Source organism: Malaclemys terrapin, chromosome 13 (assembly GCF_027887155.1).
Source record: "Malaclemys terrapin pileata isolate rMalTer1 chromosome 13, rMalTer1.hap1, whole genome shotgun sequence".
Taxonomy (NCBI): Eukaryota; Metazoa; Chordata; order Testudines; family Emydidae; genus Malaclemys; species Malaclemys terrapin.
This window is the reverse complement of record NC_071517.1, coordinates 43,044,030-43,055,561: the sequence shown is the minus strand read 5'-3', so window position 1 is coordinate 43,055,561 and position 11,532 is coordinate 43,044,030. Positions and strand designations below refer to the sequence as shown.

The 11,532-nt window shown below is 59.0% G+C and overlaps 1 protein-coding gene across 1 annotated transcript; it reads left to right on the top strand.

Moving 5' to 3' along the window:
- The first annotated feature begins 882 nt into the window (after positions 1 to 882).
- Positions 883 to 10,670, top strand: GNL1 (G protein nucleolar 1 (putative)). The gene is made up of 12 exons (XM_054047435.1): positions 883 to 1,034; positions 3,097 to 3,265; positions 4,368 to 4,504; positions 4,860 to 5,011; positions 5,210 to 5,281; positions 6,050 to 6,248; positions 6,638 to 6,733; positions 6,995 to 7,192; positions 7,680 to 7,858; positions 8,173 to 8,335; positions 8,813 to 8,953; positions 10,186 to 10,670. Exons 1-12 carry the CDS (start codon positions 962 to 964, stop codon positions 10,488 to 10,490), a joined length of 1,884 nt encoding a protein of 627 aa, XP_053903410.1. The 5' UTR covers positions 883 to 961; the 3' UTR covers positions 10,491 to 10,670.
- Positions 10,671 to 11,532: the final 862 nt, after the last annotated feature.

The following is an 11,532-nucleotide window of genomic DNA, read 5'->3' as shown; positions in this document are numbered from 1 at the left end:
GGTTCGGAGGGGGTGGCGAGGGGCTGGGAATCAGGACTCCTGGGTTCTGTCCCAGTTCTGGTTGGTCAGTGAGGTTTAGTGTGTTAGAGCACGGAGACTAGGAGTCAGGTGCCAGGACTCCTGGGTTCCATCTCTAATCCACTCTCCCTCCTGTTCTCTTATCTTGAGTAGTTCAGCCCAGTTGCTCCCATACACCTAGACTGAAAGATTTATCATTGTCTCTGTGTTTCCTCCTCCTGAGCCTAAATGGGAAGGGATGGGATGGTTGAAATCCCTCCCCCTTTCAAAATGGTTCAACCCAGTCCTAGCACACCCACCCCCAGCAACAGAATGGTTCATCCACATCTCTGCCCTGTAAATAATTCCGCCCACTGCACCGACCTTTAACAAAAATGGTAGAGCCCAGTGTTTCCCCTCTAATGGTACAACCCAGTCTTACTGCCCCCAGATCTGAATGGTTTATCCCAGCCTCCTACCACTCTGATATCCCCCCCAGCTAAATGGTTTAGCCCAGACTAGTCCTCTCCCTTCTCATTCTGCCTCCCCATATCTTTTAATGGTTTATTCTGTCTCCCCGCTCTATTGGGATCTATATGGTTTCTTCTCCCCCCCCCCATTCAGTGGTTTCTCCCAGTTGCCGAGTGGGTTATTCCTTCCCTCAGCGGTTGCTCCCAAATTTCACACCCCCACACACAGACACCCAGCTCTCGGTGGTTTATGCTGTCCCACGCTCCAAGTGGTTTATTCCCCCTTTCCTCAGTGGTTTCTCCAAGTTTCCTCTCCCCCCGTCTCAGTGGTTTATTCCTCCTTCCGCCATGGTTTCTCCCAGATTTCTCCCGCCCGGGTTCTCGGTGGTTTCTTCCAGTCACAGTGGTTTGCTCCGCCCCCCTCCCCCTCGGGCCTGCAGAGTGGTTCTTCCCGCTTCCCTCCCGGTGCTGCGGGACGGCGGCCGGGCCGGGACATGCCCCGCAAGAGGCCGTTTAGCGCCAAGCAGAAGAAGAAGCAGCTGCAGGACAAGAGGGAGCGGAAACGGGGTGAGGAGGGGGCCACGGCCACCAACATCGGGGCACCGACCCCTCCCCCCGCCAACATCTGGGCACCGACCCCTCCCCCCGCCAACATCTGGGCACCGACCCCTCCCCCCGCCAACATCTGGGCACTGACCTTCCCCCTCCCTTCACAAGCATCTGGGCACCGACCCCCTCCCCCACCACCAGCAACATCTGGGCATTGACCTTCCCTCTCCCCCCACTAACATCTGGGCACCAAACCCCTTCCCAATATTTGGAGACTGACCCATTGCCCACCCCCACCCCCCCGTTCCCAACAGCTGGGGAGTGAACATTTTCCTTACAAAAAATACATCTCCCGACCCCAATATTGGGGGAACCCCCCCCATCCCAAAACATCTGGGCACTGACCTTTCCTTCTCCCCACCCCAACATCTGGGGGCTGACTCAATCCTGGCACTTGAAATTGCCTAGGGCCCCTGGAGCATGGTGGGGGTGGGGGATTTAATGTGGGGGAGTTAGGCAGACGAGAGGCCTTGGAGTATCCCAGCGCCCTATAGAAATTTAGACAACCTCCCTGGGCACAAAGGCCCTCTCTCCGAGCAAAACAATTGGGTGCTCTCCCCCAGTGCTGCGCTGTGGCAATCAGGCACCAATCTAGCAAGCCCCCAGTTCAGCTTAACATCTGGGGGTAGCCAGTCCTGGAGTTGCAAGCCCTGCCCTGGGCATGTCCCATTCCCCCCCTCTCCCGCATAAGTCTGACTCTGGGCTCAGTCCCCTGGGGAGAGAGCCCATGCAGCCTGGTGCCTGTTCTTAAAGCATTGAAGACAGTAAACAAGGGAAATTGCTAGGCAAAAACTCAGCGAGAGCCTGTTCTCTAATTTATAGCTATGTTAAAGTGGTATCAACTGGGGCTGGATCAGAGCTGGCACCCCTAGAGGGGAAAGGCCCTATATCCCCAAACTGAGATGCACCATTGGACTTTGAGCACCTAGACAATAAACCAAGGCAATTCCCAGGCAAAACCGAGCTGTGTTAAAGCCCTGTTACCCAGAATTCAGCTGGCAGCCGGTCAAGAGCACAATGTGCAGGACTCTCTCATCTGTGCTTTGCCAAGGAGCTTAACTCTGGCATGTGGCGCCAGCCCTGGCACCCTCCGAGGTCTTCACAAGGGGGGCCATGGATCAGTGTGGCCAGGGCGTCTGTTCAGAAGGGCAGCTGTGGTTGCCTAAGGTATTTCCAGCCGCTGTTGTCATTTGAGTGTTGGGTTCAGTGCTATGGGGCACTGTGCTGCAGGGAGCGGGATGGGAGCTCAGTAGGGGCGCTCTCCCGTTGCAGTCAGTGTGACCCCAATATGGCACATGGGAGTGCTGTGCTGCAGGGAGTGGTACAGGGGGCCCCCACACTGTGCCATGCCACGGGCTTGCCTCTGACCCAGGGCTGGGTGGACGGTGGTGCCCTGCGCTAGGGAGTCCTGACTGTTGAGGTTGAGGTAGGCTGCAAGCCAGCGTTCCTCGGCCCTGCCTCACAAACTGGCTGGGAGCGGCTGATAAGGAGCCCCACCCTGGCCACACTAATCTCCTCCCCCAACTTTAGTTCGGCCCCTGGGTGACCCTCGGCTCTGCTGCTGACTTCCACTCGAGGCGCCTCAAAAATTCCTGCCTGCGGCGATCCTTCGCTCAACTCCAGCGCCTGCCCAGAGTCACACTGTGGTAGAGCCGAGGATAGAACCCAGGAGTCCGGGCTCCCAGCCCCCACCCTGCTCTAACCCACTAGACACGCCTCCCATTTCATGAGGAATGATGCCATCCCCTCTGCAGTCTCTGAGGGGGATGGAGTCTCGCGTGGGAGGGAGACTGCAACCAGCCCCCACCTCTGTTGCCGCAGACACTTGATACGCTGCAAGTGTCCCCGGCTCTGAGCAGCCCTGTTGCAGCGTCATGGGCCCTGCAGGGCTGCATTGCAGAGCCTGGGTCTGACCTTGGGGCCTTGATCTGTGGAGGTGCATTATGCTGCCTTGGGCCAGCGCGCAGCCAGCGCCTCCTAGTGGGGACAGGGCCCTGACTCTGCCCTCTCTGTGCCCCAGGTCTGCCTGATGGCGTGAGGTCGAGCTCCAACAGCCGGAGTGGCAGCCATGAGCGGCGGGAGGACCACACAGACACGTCGGACAGCGAGTCCCTGTCCCTGCAGGTCCGGAAACTCAACCAGCAGCCAGCAGTCCGCAGGCTGGGGGACCGCAGCTATGACCCCAACAGGTAATGAGGGGCGGTGATCGGGGGGAAACTGAGGCACGGAGCCGGTCACACAGAGCGTATTTGGCAGAATCAGGTGTAGAACCCAAGGGTCCTGATTTCCCAGCTCCTTTGCTCTAACCATTAGATTCTGCTCCCTTAGACCCCATTCCCCTTCCAGAGCTGGGAATAGAACCCAGGAGTCCTGGCTCCCCCACCCCCACTCCCTCTTGCTCTGTTACCCCTGTTGTTAGCTGCAGTGGGATGAATTTAGGCCAACCTGCCGCTCCAGGGTTGGCTCTGAAGTCTGTCCCCTCCTGGGCAGGTCTAGCCTTGCTGCTGGACGGGGGGTTATAGTGGAGGGAGAGAGCGGTTTACCTCGGCGGATCCGGCTGTACCGAAGGGCCCTATGGCCTGTGAGACCCTATGCAACGAGTCCAGCCATGGCAGATCAGCTGGGGAGAGGGGGCTGCGTCGGGGGTCTCCCTGCTGGGTCGGGGAGAGCTCCCCCCAACACACACAGCGCCCCTGTTCATGGGCCTCAGCCCTGCCCCTGCAGGGATCTGCCCCTAGGGGACAGGGAGGAGCTGGGACTCTGTGGCCGGTTTAGCCCTCAGTTTCCCTGATGAGGCTGCCAGCATGGGGGCTGGTCAGTGCTGGCATGTGGCGTGGGGACAGGGCGCCTGCACTACGGGTGGCTGGGCTGAGACCCCACAATGCGTTACACTCAGACAGGAATGATCAGATCGGAGCTGGCGCCCCCTAGAGGGGAAAGATCCCATGTCTCATTCTCCCCTGAGCCACCAGTCCCCCTACACTGGGATCGGACGGGAGCTGGCGCCCCATGGAGAGGAAAGGCCCCATGTGCCATTCTCCACCCCCATGACCCAGCCAGTCTCCCCTGGCTAGCGCTAGATCAAGCCAGTGAGACCAACTGTCTGAGACACCTCTCATCAGATCTGAAGCTAAGCAGGGTCGGCTTGGGTCCGGATGCAGGTGGGAGACCTGGATTGGCATCTTGGCAGCGCTGGGAGCCCCCATTGGGGAGGAGAACTGGGACAACTAGGATCTCTGCCCCCAGGTCTCCCAGCTGGCCTGATGCTCTGTAACTTCCCCCCGCTGCCAGGTACCGGCTTCACTTTGAGCGCGAGAGCCGGGAGGAGCTGGAGCGGCGCAAGAAGGTGGCTCAGGAGAAGATCCTGGAGCCTGTCCCAGAGAGCGAGAAGGAGCTGGACATACAGGACGTCTACAGATCCGGCTCCGGTGAGCAAGGGGCTGCGGTGGGGAGGGACATCGCCGGAGGGGCCAGGACCCTCCTGAATTTTTCCCCTCCCTCTTGGCTCCGTCTGTGCAAACATCCTATGGCGGGGAGTTCCCCAGGCTGCCCTCTTCCTGCTGACGCCTTGCTTTCTGAGGAACTTGGATCTGGCTGACGTGTGGGCACAACGGGTCATGGCAGTGGTGGGAATATTGGCTGAGGACCATGTATGGGTGATGGAATCCTGGTTCCCGGGGGCCGGCTCGCATTCACTGGGGTTGCTGGAGGGCCCTTTCGCAGCTTCTCAAGATTGGGATCCCTCCGTACTGACCGCTTCTCTCCCCCGCCCCACCCCTCCAGTGCTGGATTTCCCCAAGCGCCCCCCCTGGAGCTACCAGATGAGCAAGGAGCAGCTGCTGGTGCGGGAGGAGAAGTGTTTCCGGGACTATCTGGAGGGAATCTACAGCACCTACCAGCCCAACCAGCTAAGCTACTTCGAGCATAACCTGGAGGTGAGCGGGGACGTAGGGCCTTTCCCCTCCGGGGGATGCTGGCGCCGATCCAGCCCTAGGGCGGGAGACTGGCTGGCTCGGGGGCACGGGGAATGGGACATGGGGCCTATCCCCTCTAGGAGGCCCCAGCTCTGATCCAGCCCCAGGGTAAGGGGACTGGCTGACTCGGGGGCTTTCCCCTCTCCGCTTGCCTTGCAGACCTGGCGTCAGCTGTGGCGGGTGCTGGAGATGTCAGACATCATCCTGCTGATCACAGACGTCCGTCATCCGGTAAGGGCCCCTCCCCTGCCTGGGATCCCAGGGCAAGGGGGCAGGGACAGCTTGTGGGGAGGGGGGGGTTGAAGAGCCTCACTCCCAGCCGCTGGGGTCCTGCTGTGGGGGTAGTTCAGGAGCCCTGTTCACAGGCAGCCCCCACAGGACACAGGAGATTGGAGCAATTGCCCCAGGGGCTCTTGGGGGTCCCATACAAATTGTGGGGGGAGCCCTGAGGTCTCCCTTCTCTCTTGGCATCTGGACGTGACCCAGTGGGTCATTGGGTCCCTTCCTGTGTCCCAGCGTTACAGGGTATCAAACCAGGATACCGCTCCCTTCCCCACGTCTGTAAAGCCCCTGCGTGATCTCTGTTTCCCTCCCTCAACTGCCAGCGTCCTGGCCTAAAGCTGCTGCCATCCCAGCTCCTGAAAGTAACGGGATTGAAGGGGGCAGCATGGATGGGGCGGTGACCACTGCTGACCACTACAACCTCCCAGAGCTGGTCACAGAACCCAGGAGTCCTGGTTCCCATCTCCTCTCCCGCCTCCCCTGGCTCTAACCTACTACACACCACTCCCCTTCCAGAGCTGGGGACAGAATCCAGGAGTCCTGGCTCCTACCCCCCCCCCCCCCCCCCCCACACACACACACACTCACTCTAACCACTAGACCCCACTCCCCTCCCAGAGCTGGGGATAGAACCCAGGAGTCCTGACTCCCAGCGCCGCCTCTCTAACCCACTGGAGCCCACTCCCTTGGCTCAGCCGTCCCTGTCTCCGCCCCCAGGTCATTAATTTCTCCCCTGCGCTGTACGACTTTGTGACCAAAGAGATGAGGAAGAACCTGATTCTGGTGCTGAACAAGATCGACCTGGCGCCGCCGGCGCTGGTTGTGGCCTGGAAGCACTACTTCCAGACCCGCTTCCCCCAGGTGCACGTCGTCTGCTTCACCTCCTACCCCCAGCAAAGCCAGGATCCCAGCACAGGTAACGCCTCCGCTCAGGGGCGCCGGCCCCAGCACGGGGGAGTGGCTGTCTCGGGATGGGATACGGGGCTGTTCCCCGCTAGGGGGCGCCATGTCTGATCCGGCCACAGGGCTGGGATCTGGCTGACTCAGGGTTTGGGGAATGGGACTCTGGGCCTTCCCCCTGTAGGGGGCGCCGGCTCTGATCTGGCCGCAGATGAATTAGTGCCTGGATATTGGGATGTGACATTGGAAAACTTTAATACTGAGCTGGGAAATAGAACCCAGGAGTCCTGTCTCCCAGTCCCCCTGCTTTAACCACTAGACCCCACTCCCCTCCCCCGTCAGGGATAGAACCCAGGAGTCCTGGCCCCTAGTCTAACCTCTGGCTTCTCCCTGTTCGTGTGTCAGTGTTTAAGAAGCGGCGGAAGCGGAGGAAGGGCAGGAGCACGGCCATGGGACCAGAGCAGCTGCTCCATGCTTGCGAGACCATCACTGCTGGGAAAGGTGAGGACCATTTATAACATCCCCTTAGGGTCATTACTGTCTTATCCCCTACCCTGCTCCACAGCTTCTCCTGGTGCCACATGGGGGTCAGCACTGCAAGGGGAGAGCCTGCCCCCTGCAGCACGGCACCCCCAGAGCCATCTCCCATCTACACATTGAGCAGAGCAGACCCTGCTTAGCTTCCTGAACACTTGCCCAGCCCTAGGGCACGTGCTACAGAATCATTGGTTGGCCTCTCTTTGACCCTTTTGCCCTCCCCAGTGGACCTGAGCAGCTGGAAGGAGAAGATCGAGCGGGACGCGGCCAGCGCCCACCTGCCCGCCGAGGACTCGGATGAGGACGACGACGACGACGAAGGGGCGGCTGTGGTGGTGGAACACCAGACTGACGTGGCCATGGATGTCGGGGTTCCTTCCCAGGAGCTCTACAAGGACGGCGTTCTGACCGTGGGCTGTGTGGGTGAGAGCATTCTGCACTGGAGGGGGGAAAGGGGGTCATTCTCCTGATCTGCTGCTTGGGGCCCCTTTGGACTGCGAGGATTAGGGGGCAGTAGCTGGAGTGGCTGGATAATGGGTGCATGGGAAGGGGTGACTGGGTGGAGGACGAGGGATCTCCATGAGGTTTTTGAGGGGACATCTGAGGGGGACGGTGTCCGGGCAGGTGGGAAAATGGGGGGTGGTTGCTGTGGAAGGGAGTTTGAGGAAAGGGGTGGTGCAGGATGTGGAGGGGGGTGGTTGGTTGGGGGGCAGTGAATGAAGGGGAGACACAGGGTGTCTTGCGGGCGGGTGGGGAGAAGGGAGCGTGCAGTGGGGGTGGCTGGTGATTTGGGGACAAAAGGGGGGTTGGGGGGCTGGATCGGACTTGGGGAGGACCTTGGGGGGTGGCTTTTTCTGGGTGGGGACTTGGGGGGGCTCTGTCCACATTGTGACCCTGCCCCTTCCCCCAGGGTTCCCCAACGTGGGCAAATCGTCGCTGATGAATGGGCTGGTAGGGCACAAGGTGGTGAGTGTGTCCCGGACGCCCGGCCACACCAAGTACTTCCAGACCTACTTCCTGACCCCCACCGTGCGCCTCTGCGACTGCCCCGGCCTCATCTTCCCCTCCCTGGTGCACAGGGAGCTACAGGTACTGCCCCACAGCTGGCTTGGGGGGGGGGGGGGTGGAGAGTTTAGTGGTTAGAGCGGGGGGGGTCTGGGAGTCAGGACTCCAGGATTCTACCCCAGCTCTGGGAGGGGAGTGGGATCTCGTGGTTAGAGGAGAGGGGCTGAGAGCCAGGACTCCTGGGTTCCGTTCTCTTCCCCTTGCCATACATTAATTTCCCCCCATGTAATATTGGGATAACTTATGCCAAATCCCTGGTCATGGCGGCAGTGAGACATCTTCCCCCTGCTGGCGGATGCTGGCATTACACCCACGCTGCTTCCTGTCTCTCCTTGCAGATCCTGTCTGGCATCTACCCCATCTCCCAGATCCAGGAGCCCTACAACGCCGTGGGATACCTGGCTGGCCGCATCCCCATCCAAGCCCTGCTCAAGCTGCGCCACCCCAATGCCGAGGAGGGCAAGCCCGAGACCCGGTGGTGCGCCTGGGACATCTGTGAAGGTGAATGGGGTCTGAGCGCTAGAGGGGCACCATGCTGCAGGGAGCGGCACAGCAGCTGAATAAGGTGCACTCTCCCCTGGCAGTCAGTGTGACACTAGGGGGCGCTGTGCTGCAGGGTGTGGGACGGGGGCTCAGTAGGGGGCGCTCTCCCGTGGCAGTCAGTGTTGGCCCCAGTGCGACACTAGGGGGCGCTGTTCTGCAGGGAGCAGGATGGGGGCGCTCTCCCCTGGCAGTCAGTGTTGGCCCCAGTGCGACACTAGGGGGCGCTGTGCTGCAGGGAGCAGGATGGGGGCTCAGTAGGGGCGCTCTCCCCTGGCAGTCAGTGTTGGCCCCAGTGCGGCACTAGGGGGCACTGTGCTGCAGGGAGCAGGATGGGGGCTCAGTAGGGGCGCTCTCCCCGGCAGTCAGTGCTGGCCCCAGTGCGGCACTAGGGGGTTCTGTGGTCCGTGTTGACCCCATCTCGCCCTCTTTCCCCAGCCTGGGCCGAGAAGCGCGGTTATAAGACGGCCAAAGCGGCTCGTAACGACGTGTACCGAGCTGCCAACAGCATCCTGCGGCTGGCGGTGGACGGACGCCTCTGCCTCTGTCTGCGGCCTCCCGGCTACTCCACTCAGAAAGGTACTGGGATGGGGAGGGGACTGCCCTCCCAGGGCATTGTGGGTATTTACCCAGCATCCCTCTGGGAGTCTGGGCAGGAGGACCAGATCCTACCGATCCAATGGAAGGTTGCCTATAATAGCCACGGGAGGGGGAGTAGCCAATGGCAAGTCCTGTTGGGCTAGTGATATTTCTACCCCGCTTGCCCCCCTCAGGGAAAGGCAGGAATGGCTGGGAATTCACCCCAGTGACTCGGCACCATCCTCTATGACAGAATTTTAACCTCAGCCCCTGAGCAAAAGGCTGATGAGTTTTTAAGGCTCGTTTATCCTGATATCCAACCTATTCAGAATTCTAAAATCCTTCCCTCGCCACCTCGGCGATTATTGATGCTGTTGATATTTGAGAGCAAGATCCAACGGCTGGAAGTTGACGCCAGACGGATTCAGGGTGGAAAGACCTACGTTTTGAACAGTGAGGGGCATTGGGGCAATTTACCAAGGGCTGTGGTGGGTCACGGGCAGCTTTTAAATCAACATTGGATGTTTTCAAAGGGCTGCTCTGGTTCACGCGCTTAAACCAGGGCCTGTGTTCTGCAGGAGGTCAGGCGAGAGGATGTTGGCCTGGGAATTCGTTAATGAAGTTAGCGAGCAATGATTTTCCCCAAGGAGTAGTTTAGGAACAGTTCATAAACTCGCTGATGGGCCATGTGCTGAAGACAGTTACATCAGTAGTTACTCATTGCTAACGAGTCTTCGCTCCTTTGAATTAAAAATAAGTTTACGAATGATAATCAGTAGTAGTTAACAGTGCCTGCTTTCTTCGTTCTCGCCACAGAAGTGTGCTGTATAAATATGTTACCGTTCATGTACTCGTGTGTTATGGTGAGCGTGTGTGTGCACTTATAGAAAATCTAAGAGATGAGTGAAAATCAGAATTACCATTAGGCAGGAGATTCTGATATTTTGCCTTTTTTTTTTCTTTTTATATTGAATCAGGTTGAAAAATCAAAAAATTTTTGCAGATGGTTTTGGGGTCTAGTGGTTACAGCAGAGGGTCTGGGTGTCAGGACTCCTGGGTTCTATCCCCAGCTGTGGGAGGGGAGTGGGGGTCTCATGGGTTAGAGCAGGGGGTCTGGGAGTCAGGAACCCTGGGTTCTAGTCCTGGCTCTGGGAGGAGAGTGGGGTCTAGTGGTTAGAGCATGGTGGTTTACCCTCGCAGCCCACCCCTGACCATCCGTCTGTCCCCCTCAGCTATGTGGGAGCACCATCCCGAGACAGCAGAGATCGCCGCCCTGCAGGAGGCTCACCGCAAGCACAGCCGGCGCAGTTCAGAGGAAGAGGAGGAGGAGGAAGAGGAGATATCCAGCTCTGGGGAGGAGGAGGATGAGGAGAAGGACCGTGATGCCGATGAGGAAGAGGAGGAGGAGGAGGAAGAACCAGCTGCCTCCAGTGGAGGAGGGAGCAGCGCCCCAGCCCAGGCCCCACCCAGGAGGGTGCTGAAGGGGAAACTCTCAAGCCGGAACTTGTTTGCTTTGCTGGGGGAGGACGAATGTTAGTGGCTCCCCCTGTTGGACAGATTGAGAAAAGGGGGGAGGAGGCCTGGCTACAGGCTCCACCCCCTGCCCCTGTTACAGGCTCCGCCCCCTGCCCTGGCTGAGCTCCGCCCCCCCCATTCTCCATGTTCATTCCAATGCTCTATAGCCTCTGTATATGAATAAAAGTGATGTTTATTTCCAGACCCCGCCTCCGTCATTGGCCAGGACACTGGTCTCCCTCCCCAGCCATTGGTCCAGCTATCCTGGGATCTCCACCGCCCGGCTGCATCACACCAATGGGCTCATCTAGCCTAGTAGCCCGCCCCTTCAGATAAGATCCATGGGTCCATGTAGCTCAATATCCCAGCCTGGTCCTTGCTGCCCTGGCTCAGAGCAGTGGTCTCTGCTCGGGCCTGTTCATTTTGGATCATTTCTATCCATCAAAAAGGCTTGTTCCTTTTAGTCTTCAAACCTTGGTTTTGCTGCAGAAGCATCCTGCTCCCCATTTACCTGTGGAACTCCCTACCACAGTATTCTCGCCCATACTGCTCATGGAAGTAGAGCTGTTTATTTTTCCAGGAGTTTCTTCCGCTCGCCTCAGGGCATCCTCCCAGTCTGCCCTGGGGCAACTGTTGAACTTCAGCCTGCTGGTTGTGTTTATTGTGCGGCTTTGACACATCCAGCAAATCACCAAGAGGGCTTAGTATTAGATGTATTAGGGCAACACATAGAGGCCACAGCTGAGATGAGGGCCCCGTTGTGCCAGGTGCTGCACAGACACACAGGGAGAGACAGTCCCTGCCCCATCTGAGATCAGGGCCCCGTTGTGCCAGGCGCTGCACAGACACACAGGGAGAGAGTCTCCCTGCCCCAGCAGAGATCAGGGCCCCGTTGCGCCAGGCACTGCACAGACACACGGAGAGACAGGCCCTGCCCCAGCTGAGATCAGAAAAACTTTACAAAGAAAAAAAAAGTCTGTTAAATCTCCACTGCAGTGTAAACTAAGGGGAACCTGCACCGCCCCAGGGTCATTCTCGGATCTGATGGAACAGACAGGAGTGAG

Excerpts from the sequence above, each read along its gene's own strand:
- GNL1 (XM_054047435.1), top strand. The coding sequence starts at position 962 with ATGCCCCGCAAGAGGCCGTTTAGCGCCAAGCAGAAGAAGAAGCAGCTG. Across the intron at positions 5,012-5,209 it reads ACTTCGAGCATAACCTGGAG|ACCTGGCGTCAGCTGTGGCG; the intron begins GTGAGCGGGGAC and ends CTTGCCTTGCAG. Across the intron at positions 7,859-8,172 it reads TGGTGCACAGGGAGCTACAG|ATCCTGTCTGGCATCTACCC; the intron begins GTACTGCCCCAC and ends CTCTCCTTGCAG.